General features: G+C 33.4%; 1 protein-coding gene across 2 annotated transcripts in view; it reads left to right on the forward strand.

The window, feature by feature from the left end:
• Bbs9 (Bardet-Biedl syndrome 9) overlaps positions 1-12,592 on the forward strand; it is a 477,419-nt gene that overhangs the window by 127,564 nt on the left and 337,263 nt on the right. For both annotated transcript variants that reach the window (XM_077796775.1, XM_026387599.2), the window contains exons 6-7: positions 1,675-1,849; positions 9,956-10,040. In XM_077796775.1, the coding sequence (XP_077652901.1) occupies positions 1,675-1,849; positions 9,956-10,040 (260 nt within the window). The remainder of the gene's footprint in view (positions 1-1,674; positions 1,850-9,955; positions 10,041-12,592) is intronic.

Consider the following 12,592-nt stretch of genomic DNA (forward strand, 5'->3'; position numbering starts at 1 on the left):
CTAGCATGCATACACCTCTTTGGGGAACCTTTAATAATATGGAAGACAAGGACTAAATTAAAAGATACTTTTTGTATGCATATTAAAAACCTGAGCATTGAGAGAATATCTTTTTAAAAAATATGTATATATATATATATGTTGTTTAGATGTAGATGGACACAATACCTTTATTTTATTTATTTATGTGGTTCTGAGGATCAAACTCAGTGCCTCACACATACTAGATATGTGCTTTAATACTAAGCCACAGCCCCATCCCCCAGAGAATACCTTTTTTAATTAAAAGATTTTTATTGATGCATGTTAATTATACAAAATGGTGGGTTTCATTGTGTCATATCCATGCATACATAAAAACATAATTTGATTAGTCCCTATGTCTCTAAAGAGATCTGAGTGGTTCAGTATATATGTTTAGTGAATGTTCATTTGTTGAAACAGTATTCAACTTTAAGTGTCCCTTGAAACTTAAGGATGATTAACCCTTTGTATTGGTAAATATGAGCCAGAATATGTTGCAGTAAAAAGCACCCTTAAAGCTGTTTGTTTTCTCTTTTAGTGATAACCTTCTTAGGCTATATGTGTTTCTTTTGAAAATTGTTCAGCTATATTATTATCCTTAGATAAAAAGAAATTGCATCTATTTCTATGCAATTTGATTTCTTTGAGCAAAGCCACTCTTTGAAATTTAAATATACTATATATAATATTGCTAGGGATATATGAGATATTAAGGAATAATTTCTATAGGACTTGCTGTAAATGGAAGTATGAGCTAGAAAAGACAAACTAGAAGGTTGACCTTTTATTTATTCCTTTAATGACTGGCTTAATTTTACACTGACATAGTTTCACCCTATACAATAAGTGATGAGATACACTAATCATCAAAGCAGAGCATGCAGAGTTATAGCCACTAGATTTTTTTCAGATTAGTGATATTATAAAAATCATCATCATCTTAGTATATTTTAAGAACTGTGAGTTTCATAATTAATACTGGTAGATTAATAAAAGTCACCTAAAATCAATCTATTGTTTAAGGCAAGCAGGGATTCACGTTTTTCAATATTTGTATTTTTCACTCCCAACCCTGCTTAGCATTGTGATATATACACAATTAGTGTCTAAGACAAGTTTATGGATTTTATCTGGTGTGTGTGTGTGTGTGTTTTGTGTGCTGGGGACAGAATCCAAGACCTCTCACATGCTAAGCATGCATCTCATCATTGAGCTATAGCCTCCTGTCTGTTGTGCTTAACTAATCTAAATCATTTTAAAGCATGGGATTGACATAGGGTGAAGAAGAGTAGCAGTTCCATAAACAAGAGTTTTTGTTGTATTTCTGAATTTGGAAAAAATGATATCTTACCCAGAGTCATGATTATTCTTAGGGATTATTTTATGGTAGAAGATTTCAGCATATGATGAATAAAAATAAATGTACTTAAAATTATAGACATACTCTAAATAATGTAAAAATTGGGAAATGTATGTATATTAATAGCAGTAACCTGATAGCTTCATTTGTTTGTAATTTAAAATTTAAACTACCATGCAGTTGCCTCTGGGGAAAGATTAATATTTTTTTTGTGTGGCAGATAGTAGTAAAATAAACTATTATAATTACAAAAAGACTAGGTTATCTAATTTCTTCTAATTCTTTCTTAGGTCGAGATTTGATTTGTATCCAGTCTATGGATGGGATGTTGATGGTGTTTGAGCAGGAGAGCTATGCTTTTGGGAGATTTCTGCCTGGTTCTCTTCTGCCTGGCCCTCTTGCTTACAGTTCCCGTACAGATTCCTTCATTACTGTCTCTTCCTGCAGACAAGTGGAAAGTTACAAGTATGTTTGTAAATTAAATCTTTGAAATCATAATTTTATTGGTTTGTTGCTGATTAATTCTTTTCCACAAAGAACTTGAATATTTCAAATGAAAAACAGACTGGTTTCTTTGATAAAATGTAGTTGTGCTTAGAGCATATCACTTTTTATTATAAAATATTTGAAAGGCAGTGTAGTGCAGTGATTTGTGAGGAGGTGCTGAAGTCTCTCTCTCTCTCTCTCTCTCTCTCTCTCTCTCTTTTTCTCATAGCTGTCAGTGTCCTTATCTAGGCTCTAAAGGAGGTAATAATGCTCATTTTGACAATATTGTTATAAGGATTAATGGATGTCAGGTTGCCTCTCTGTAGAAAATGCTCAGCAGTTACTGTGATTATTCCCTGAATCATAATAAAATAATGTTGAATGAAAAAAAAACAGACAAGAATGTGCTTGTATGAAATGATTTTATACCAAAAAGAGAATGTTTATGACATTGGAAAAATAGTAGAAAAAGATCTAAGTATTATTATGAATGTTAATGATTTTTTAAAAAAACTATTCTGAAGAAGGATGAACTATGAAAATGATCCTATGAAAACAGCTTATAGCTGGGCATGGTGGTATATGCCTGTAATCTCAGTGACTCAGGAATCTGAGGCACAAAGATTTTAAGTTTGAGGCCATCTTCAGCAACTTAGCAAGACACTGCCTCAAGTAAAAAATAAAAAGTACTGAAGATGTGTCTTAGGGGTGAAGTGCTTCTGGGTTCAGGCTCCAATATATATATATAGGTTTATATTTTTTGCTAGAAATTCTTGGTGAATTGATCTTGGTGAATTGTGTTTGAGAGAGACCATTTTCTTCTCCGTCAACTAAACTTTAATAAAAATTGAAGCTTTTTGTTGGCAGAAAGATTGGAGAAAAAAAGTAGAAATTCAGAATGGGAAAAAAATAGACCTGGAGGGTTTTAAAACTTCAGTTATTTTATTGCTATCTTTGTGATACAACATTTAAAAATTTAAACATCTAAATAACACATCATTATAGAACCCGATTTTTCCCAAGGTGAGAATATATAAATTCATTAGCAGATAACTGTAAAATTTTTGTCTTCAAGTGTCAATATTGTATATATTGTGAATTAATGCAATTTCCCCTTCATAAATGGCAGTGTACCCTCTGTGAATAATTGTTGGGTCACCTAGGGTTTAAAATCCTGAAAATAAGCAACTGTTTGTGACTATGCAGAAGTTGATGCAGGCAGTGTATCATCATGTTATATTCCTTCTGTAACTAACTTAGTTCCGAACTAAAGGAAATCAGTGAATTGTGGCTACTGGTAATAAATAAAATATTATATATATATCTTGAGAGGTTGAGAGAACTATCTATGTCATTTACTCAGGCCTGCCAAAAGTTAAGCAGTATTAAGATCTGCTTTTCAGGGGCTGGGGATGTGGCTCAAGCGGTAGCGCGCTCGCCTGGCATGCGTGCGGCCCGGGTTCGATCCTCAGCACCGCATACCAACAAAGATGTTGTGTCCGCCGAGAACTAAAAAATAAATATTAAAAATTCTCTCTCTCTCTCTCTCTCTCTCTCTCTCTCTCTCCTCTCACTCTCTCTTTAAAAAAAAAAAAAAAAAAAAGATCTGCTTTTCAGCTTTCCACCCAGCTTCTTCTCACCTACTTGCTAAGTAGTGCTATGCTAGGGTCACAATGCAAAGAATTGAATGTTCCATTACTTACTCTTTGAAATATGTGTATAGGAATTAATTTGGTAATAACTCTAGGAGTTATTGGGTGAGGAAGTGGTGCATAGGTTGCTTACTGTTAATGTGTGTGTTTAATTTCACAGAAGCCTACATTGTTTTAACTGTGGAAATTCTCCAACATACCAATTTATTAAATTCATCTCCATCTAGTACTAAAAATGCATGCTTTATCCATTATGAAACTTTTTTTATAATGGTAAAAATGAATGAAATGTAATTATGATTAAATGACAATTGAGTGGTTTTAAGTTCTATGTTGTACTTTCAAGTTTAATAGGTTAAATTCAGTAATAATCACTGGTGTAATTTAGAATGGGAGAAAGCATGAAAACTATAGGTTTGTTCTTTTGAGGCTTTACTAAATCTATTATCTATTAATAGAATGTAGTTGGCTAATAGCATAGGTTTTTAAGATATAATTCATTTTCATTTTTGATATTGACATTTAATTACTTTAAACTCTGCTCAGTCATGTTCAAACAGAAACTAATGTGAGCTTTGGGTTTCAAATTTTAGTTTGCATTAGAATCTCCTGGGCATCTGGTTATAGAATGAGCCATCATCCTAGTACCTTAGATGTATTGGGGATAAGATCCAGAAATCTTCATTATAAATGCATATTCCTAGTGGTTCTAATTCAGGACACACTTTTATTGTGATTTTTCTTTTGAATTGAAAGAATTGTTTCTCCTTTTGGACTAGGGGAAAGGGCTTTGGTATTGTTCTCTGGCATGTGGGTTCAAACTTTGAATCCTCTTTTATTTTTTTTCCTTTCCTTTGCCTGTCAGAATTATTTAGTCAGTAAACACTGCCCATTCTAACTTTAATTCTCTTATTCAGCCCTTGCTTCCCATTATCATTGGTTCAGGCCTTTATCATTTCACTTGGCTTTCTGCACACACCCACCCCCCACCCCTCTGCAATCTAGTCTTTGAAAGGTCTTTCTTATATCTGTGCTTTTAAATCACTTCTTGAGTCTAGAATAAACTTCATTTTCCATTTCAAAATCTGAACTTTTTTGGATAGCTGGCCTTCTGTAATCCCTGGGTTTCACAACCATAGATTCAACCAATCTTTGATTGAAAGTGTTCCAAAAAAAAGGTGTCTGTTACAGACTTTTTTGGGTCATGATTCCCTAAGCAATACAGCATAACAACTATTTACATAGCATTTTACATAGAGTTGGGTATTATAAGCAATCTACATGTGATTTAAAGTACATAGAAGGGTTGGGGATATAGCTCAGTAGTAGAGTGCCTCTAGCATACACAAGGCCCTGGGTTTGATCCCCAGCGCCACAAAGAAAAACAGAAGTATACAGGAAGATATGTGTAAATTATAGGCAAATACTATGAAACTTAATGAAAGAACTTTGAGTATTTGCAGCTTTGGGAATCCACAGAGGTGAGGGTTGGGGGGCTCCTGGAAACAGTTCCTTATGAATATCAAAGGACAACTGTATTGACATTCAGTGCTTTCATAATCCAGCCCATTTAACCTCTGTGATGTGGACTTTTCAGATTTGGAAGGGACTTTTAAAGTTAACTGGTTCAACTATTCTTTTTTCATCTCCTAGATATAAAATTGCCAAAAGATATTGAATTTTTAACCCAATATTGTATATGTTGCTATCTGTATCATACAGACATGTTCCAGAGTATGTCTTATACTATCAGTTCCTTGAGAAAAGAAATGTCTTAACCATCTGTTCACTGACTGAATAATTTAGTTCATTTATTTAGTCATTTAATTAGCCATTGTTTTTCAAGAACCTTCTGTGCTACACACTGTGCAAGGTACTGGAAATGAAAAGTTAAATAAGATCTGTCTGTTGTCCTCAAGTAGTATTCAAGCCAATGTAAGAGGCAGCAAGTTGATCAGCTATTTCTGTACTTTGTGATACTGGCTACAGCAGAGCTTTGCTGAGGAAGTCTGTATCACAGTGCACATTAACTGGTTCAACTACACTTTTTTTTTTTTAATCTCCTAGATTAAAATTGTCTAAATACATTGATTTTTGCCCAATATGATATATTGCCTTCTGTATCATACTGACATGTTCTGGCTTTTAAGTGCTGCATGCTTTCACTGATATTAAATATTTGCCCCTCTGTTTTTCTTGTTGATTGGAATCAGTGTTCCTGGATGACAAGGAATTTTGCATCCCCCTGAAGTGCAACATACTTTGCCGAGAGTAGGTGTTTAATAGCAATTCCATGAAGGAGTACAGTATGTAAAAAAAGCTTCTGTTTTGTGACTGGCATTTTTCAATGAAAATTGTTCTCCTGGCATAATCAAGAATTTTTAAACTATCATTGAAATGAACATAATAATGCTTTGTATGCTGAGTTTCCATTTCTAGTAAAGTTCTCCAGGTTAAATATTAAGGTTCTAAAAATCACCTGGTACCCTTTGAGGTGACAACTGTGTTTCATTTGAAAATAAATGATTTCAGAGGGTTTACTTTGGTGCTCTGTGACACATCGATCCATATTTTAGTTACTTGCTGCTGTTTTTATGATGTGATATGGAAGAGCACTAAATTATATGGTTGCATTTGTCATTGGTGCTCCATGGGACTGGTTAAACTTTGGGTCAGAAAGTACTGCCATTCGCCTAGAGTTGCTGTATTTGTGATTAGCACCTTTCTGTTCTGAGAAACATGTCTGACACTCTTTCATAAAATCTTATTGCATGGGGCCTGATTATTCTTTCAGCAGTCTCAACAAGGGAATTTTATTCTTTAGCTTATATCACTGAACACTTGAGTGGTAAGAAAAAAAGGAATCAAGTGTTTTCTTTATTTCAGACTTTCCAAGTCTGCTTGGATTTGTTTCATTTTGGAAATAGATTTTCATGTACATTATTGGTCACAGTTAAGAGGAGTTAAGGGAGAACCATAAAACAGATGCTATTATAAGTTTGTCATCATCTAAACTTACTGTCAGTTATGTTTAAGTAATAAAATACTCTTCTGAGTTGTCTTCCAGGAAGTGAATAGTCTGGATTTGGAAATCAGGAGTCAATTTCGGCTGTCTCTGCCTGCTGTTTTGATGTTAATGAGGCCACTTTAGGGGTTCACTTATTCCTCAGATGAAATAATAACCCTTAGTAATTATGTAAGAAGCTTCAAACAGCTCAAGAAGCTTTGGATTTTAGCAACAATATCATTAATATCCATATCATCCTCAGGTAGGCTGGTGTCTCAGGAAATAAACCACCTATGTAATTAATTGCCTGGGGTTAGATCTATAGTGGGACCAGTTCTGGGATAATGTTCTAGTCACCAGTGCATACTGTTTCTGTTATTATGAACTAGAAATAGAAAAACATTCCTATTTGGAGACTTGGAAGGTGAGGCCTAATTATTTGGCACTTTTGGAGACTTTGGGATTTTGATGGTCAGTTTGAGATGGTATAGAGATATTTGCTGCAGCTGCCTGTGAAATCTTTTAGCATGGTTTTACAAGGATCTTTTCCCTCCTACCTTTTTTGTCTCATTTCCCATGACTCATTTCTCCCTGCCATCCACCTCTCCTAAACTCCTACTGAGGCCTTTCATGTCTCTTTCAGTGCTGCATGCTTTTACATGTGCTATTTGTTTCATCATATGCTTTTTTCTCTTTGCCAGCATGACAAATTTTTACTCGTTCTTTAAAACATAGCTGTATTTTCCTGAACCTATAATATGAGCATATCTCCTAAACCCCAATTCTTGTTTCTGCTATCATAATCCATTGAAACTGTGTTCATACCTTCTGTTAGCTCAGGGTACTCTTGAGTTATACTTAGTTGATGATCTATGAATTCCCACAACTACTTTGGGAGCTCCTGATGAGTACAGGTCATTTAGTAGTATTTTCTCTTGTTAATACCTGTGTTAGTTCTCTTTTATATATTTATGGAATGAATGAAATTTATAAACACTGAACTTTTATAATAACTATAAGCCTGTCTTTTAAATAGGGTATTGTAAGTTTCTCATCAGTTTCTGTGCCTTGCAAAGTTTACCTTAATCTATAGCCATTTTGCCTTCTATAGAAATGTGTTTTTTAGAAATGAATTATTCCTGATAAATATAGGATGTTTTTTAGAGTCGATAAATGTCTTAATTTTGTGCCACAATAACAGAATATCCAGATTGGATAATTTATAAAGAACAGAGATTTATTTCTTATAGTTTTGGAGGCTGGAAAGTCTAAGGACAAGAGCATGTTTTTGCTGTGTCACCTCTTGGTAGAAGGGCAAACCAGCAAGCACAAGTGGAAGCTAGAGATGGATCTTGTAGCCTCAAGCTCTTTAATGATGGGCTTTACTCCCTTCATGAGTGTGGAGCCCTCAGAACCTAAACATCTCCCAATTGGCTCCCCCTGTTGCATTGGGGCTTACGCTTTTAACACATGCTTTTAGTGGGTGCACATCCAAACTATAGTGGGAGGTAACATTGGAATAACACTGTACGTTTCAGTGCTTATTTAGATATTCCACATTTTATTCATGTAGGTCCCTGGATTTTATTCTCAGACATCTAAAGTTCTTAGAAAATATGAGGTTTCTGAATTTATCTATTCTTAATTTTCCTCTGAGCTATGGAAGGATGATAAAGGAGCTTTGATTCAATAGAAAGGAAAGCAAGTTTCTTTTTTTAGAGTAGGATTACTATTCTAAAAATATACCATTAATCAATGGGAATTAAAGGAATATAAATTTGATTGACTAAATTATTTCTAGATTGAATGCTATTTGTAAGTTGTTTTTAAGAATGGTATAGGCTAATTTTTTTAAATTTATATATGACAGCAGAATTAATTACAATTCTTATTACACATATAGAACATAATTTTTCATATTTCTGGGTATATACAAAGTATATTCACACCAATTCATGTCTTCATACATGTACTTTGGATAATAATGTCCATCACATTCCACCATTATTTCTCCCTTTCCTTCCCACTCCTCTTCCCTATCTAGAGTTCATCTGTTCCTCCTATGCTTCCCCTCCCTACCCCACTGTGAATCAGCCTCCTTATATTAGAGAAGACATTTGGCATTTGATTTTTTGGGATTAGCTAACTTCACTTAGCATTATCTTCTCTAACTCTATCCATTTACCTGCAAATACCATGATTTTATTCTCTTTTATTGCTAAGTAATAATAAAGTGGAAATTAATGAGAACAAAGCCAAGGATGTTTCTAAAAGAAACTAAAGGGAGAATTTTATAAATTTTAATGTAAATGAAAATCAAAATATAAAATACTTGGGAAATAATAACAATTTTGCAAAACTGCATGTAACACTATGAAATCCTGTGAAGAAGTGAAAAATAAAGTGTGCTAATTCTCAACTAAAATAATACAGTAAAAAAAAAAAAGAATGGTGTAGGCTAATAGTAACTATTGAAATAGAAGCTATAAAATACTTTCAGGAGGTCATAATATCCATAATGACCATTATTGGGAACCTATTACATACTAGATAATTTTATAATCTAATAATCTATCTATATGTAGATCTGTATCTATCTCTTTATCAATCCATAATCAATAATTGGGCACCTAATACAGGTTGAACATCATTAATATGAAAATGTAAAATCTGAAATGCTTTGATTACTGAAACTTTTTGAGTGCTAACCTCATGCTCAAAAAGGTTTGGATTTTGAAGCATTTTGAATTTGGATTTTGGAGTAGGGATGCTCAATTGATCAAATCTGTGCAGATGTTCCAAAATTCAAAAATCTCCAAAAGCTGAACTACATCTGGTCCTAAACATTTGGGGTAAGGAATACTTAATGTGTATATGTATTAGATACTTTTTAATAACTTATTTTTAGTCTTTTTTTCCTTTTTACTACTGTTTAAGTTAGAGATTATTAATTTCATTAAGCAAAAGCACAAAGTGATTAATTTGCCAAAATCCACTTACAGTGAGTAAGCAGATTACCTGAGAAGTAAATTTAGTTTTTCTTGGTTCCATAGATTATATATTAATAATTTATTGTACATCTAACTCCTCTGCATTGTTTATAGTAACTTCTGTCTTGTTTGGTGGGGCCATGTTAGGTCTTTCTTGCATGTTATTTGTCACACAGAGTTCTAATGAAAGTGCTTTGATAGTTGATAAAACTTTTTTTTCCCCCAACATTGAATAATTGGAATATAGTTTCTTTATTGTGACAGTTTTGCATAATCTCATGACATAATGCAATTAAAAATCAATTGCAAATGTTTTAGTTTTTAAACTTATGAAAAAGTCATTTGTAATGTTATGGATTATTGCCCTTAAGGTTTAAAATGATTTGTGCTTCTTAGATTTTAAAGTCACTGATATTTTTCCATCTCTTTCATACAGGTACCAAGTACTTGCTTTTGCAACAGATGCAGATAAAAAGCAGGAGACTGAACAGCAAAAACTTGGTTCTGGAAAAAGACTAGTTGTAAGGCCTTTTAAAAAGTATTTCAGAAATGCCAAATCTAATCATAGATGTTTGTTAAGAACAAGAATTCCTAGGAAGAAACTTTTTAAAAATACTTAAATCATTTCTCTTTTCTATGTATAATTACATCAATGACCTAAGAATTTAGTTAGCTATTGAGTAACAGAGGCAAATGCCTAGTCATAGCTATAATAAATCAAATTATAGAGTTGTATCACTAGAATTGTGGATGTTGAAATTGGGACACTTTTAACTGAAGTGAGTATAAACTTATACAAAATAGAGTGCTGACCTAATGCTCAAAAAGGTTTGGATTTTGAAGCACTTTGAAATTTGGATTTTTGGAGTAGAGATGCTCAGTTGATCAAGTCTGTGTAGATATTCCAACATTCAAAAATCTCCAAAAATCTTCTCTTCAATAGGCAAATTTACATACATTATATTCCTCTGTTCATAATGTCTTTTTTCTTGAGCCTAATTTTCATATTTCTTCCTATTACCTATTTTGAGCACTTAGATTATGATACCTGCCTCCTTTTTTCCTTTCTTTCTCCCTTCCCAGCTTAGGAGTTGTTGAGCTCCTTTCATCTGTGAATTCATTGTTTTTCTAGCCATTAATTCTTCAAATATTTTTTCTGTGTTCTCTCTCTCTTCTTTTCATCCGGAACTCTAATCATACATATAGTTAGGCTACTTGCAGTTGTTCTACAGCTGACAGATTTTCATTTTATTTATTCATTTGTTTAGCAGTGCTAGGGGTTGAACCTAGGGTCTCACTCTACAACTGAACTACATCCCATTAAAAAATAATTCTTTACTCTTGCTATTTCATTTGGTAAAATTTCTTTTTTTTTTCTTTTTAAATGTCAGTGATGGGAATCTAATCCATCACTTTGTCTTATGCATGTCAGGCAAATGCTCTACCACTGATCCACATCCTTAGCCTCTAGGAGAATTTCTGTTGCTGTTTTTAGGACCAGTAATCATTTTTCCTCCAGTGTCTATTGTGGTATTAATTCTCATTTGTTATAATTTTCATATCTACATATTCAGCTTGTATATTTTTATGTCTTCCATGCCTCTACATAACTTTTTGAAGATTTAGAATACAGTTATAATACTTGTTTTATAATTCTAATATTTGTATCAGTTTCAATTTATTTTTATTTAATTTTTTTGTGATGCTGGGATTAAACCCAGAGCCTTGTGCATATAAGGCAAACACTCTACTAACTTACCTGTATCCTCAGCTCCTCAGTTAATTTATTTGTTTATTTTGTGTAGGTCATATTTTCTTGTGTTTTTTTCGTGGTTGGTAACTAAAAAAAATTTATAAAACATCAGATATAGTCAATTTTACCTTATTGGTACTAGATATGTTTATATTATTAAAACTGTTCTTGAGCTTAGTCCTGGGATACAGTTAAGTTACTTGAAAACTAGTTTGATCTTTTTGAGTGTTGTTTTTAAGACTTATTAGGTGTGACCAGAGCAGTGTTTATTCTAGGGCTACTTATTTCCCCTTCCTCAGGCAACATCCTTCTGAGTACTCCATTGAATTTCCTCAGAATTATAAGGTTTCCAGCCTGGCTGGCAGGCATAGCTAGTGTTTAATTCTCTGTGTGAAATGATGCTCACTGTTACATTTAGTCCTTTTGGGTGGCTCTTTCCTTGATTTTGGGTAGTTTCCTTACATGAATGTACTGATAAGTACTCAGTTGAATATTTGAGAGGGACTCTACTGATCTCCAGAATTTTGTCTCTACGTTGCCTTCTCCTCTTTGGTATGCTGTCTTGTAAACTCCCAACTTCCTTTGTTTCCTTGGACTGAGTGTCCATATCTAAAATTCAGGGAGTCTGATAGTCTCTACCTGGATTTCTCTTCCCTGTGCATTGGCCTGGAAACTCCCCCAAAGTTGGAGCTATCGTTACTACCCCTGTCTATGTTTTCTTTCTTTAAGGGATCACTGTCTTTTCCTGTCTGATGCTTTGCAAAAGTTATTTCATATATTTTCTATTTTGTGTTTGTTTCAGGTGGGATGGTAAATCCTTCCATCTTGGTTGGAAGTGGAAAAACATTTTTATTACTATCTTTAGTTAATTTCTGTATTTTAAGAGACTCATTCATTTAGAATGTGATGAAGTTACATAGTGACAGTACCTGGTGAATTTAAAGTATTTAGTGGTTATATCTCAAACTATAGCCTTAGAAACTTAATTTTCCTGTTCATTCTAAATAAATCATATCTCAAAGTCAGGCACATATTGGCCTGAGTTACAACCATTGACAAAAAAATGCTAGAATGCTAGCTTTTTAGAATGTAATGAAAGGGCTGGGGTTGTGGCTCAGTGATAGAGCCTTTGCCTAGCACGTGTGAGGGATTGGGTTCGATCCCCAACACCACATAAAAATAAACAAATAAAATAAAGGTATTGTGTCCATCTACAACTAAAAAAATATTTTAAAAAATATGAGAAATTTAACTGCTATGCGATTGTCATTCGTGTCTCATGTTCAGTGGGATTTTCATATAGGTAATTTATACATGAAT

Source organism: Urocitellus parryii, chromosome 3, assembly GCF_045843805.1.
Source record: "Urocitellus parryii isolate mUroPar1 chromosome 3, mUroPar1.hap1, whole genome shotgun sequence".
Classification (NCBI taxonomy): domain Eukaryota; kingdom Metazoa; phylum Chordata; class Mammalia; order Rodentia; family Sciuridae; genus Urocitellus; species Urocitellus parryii.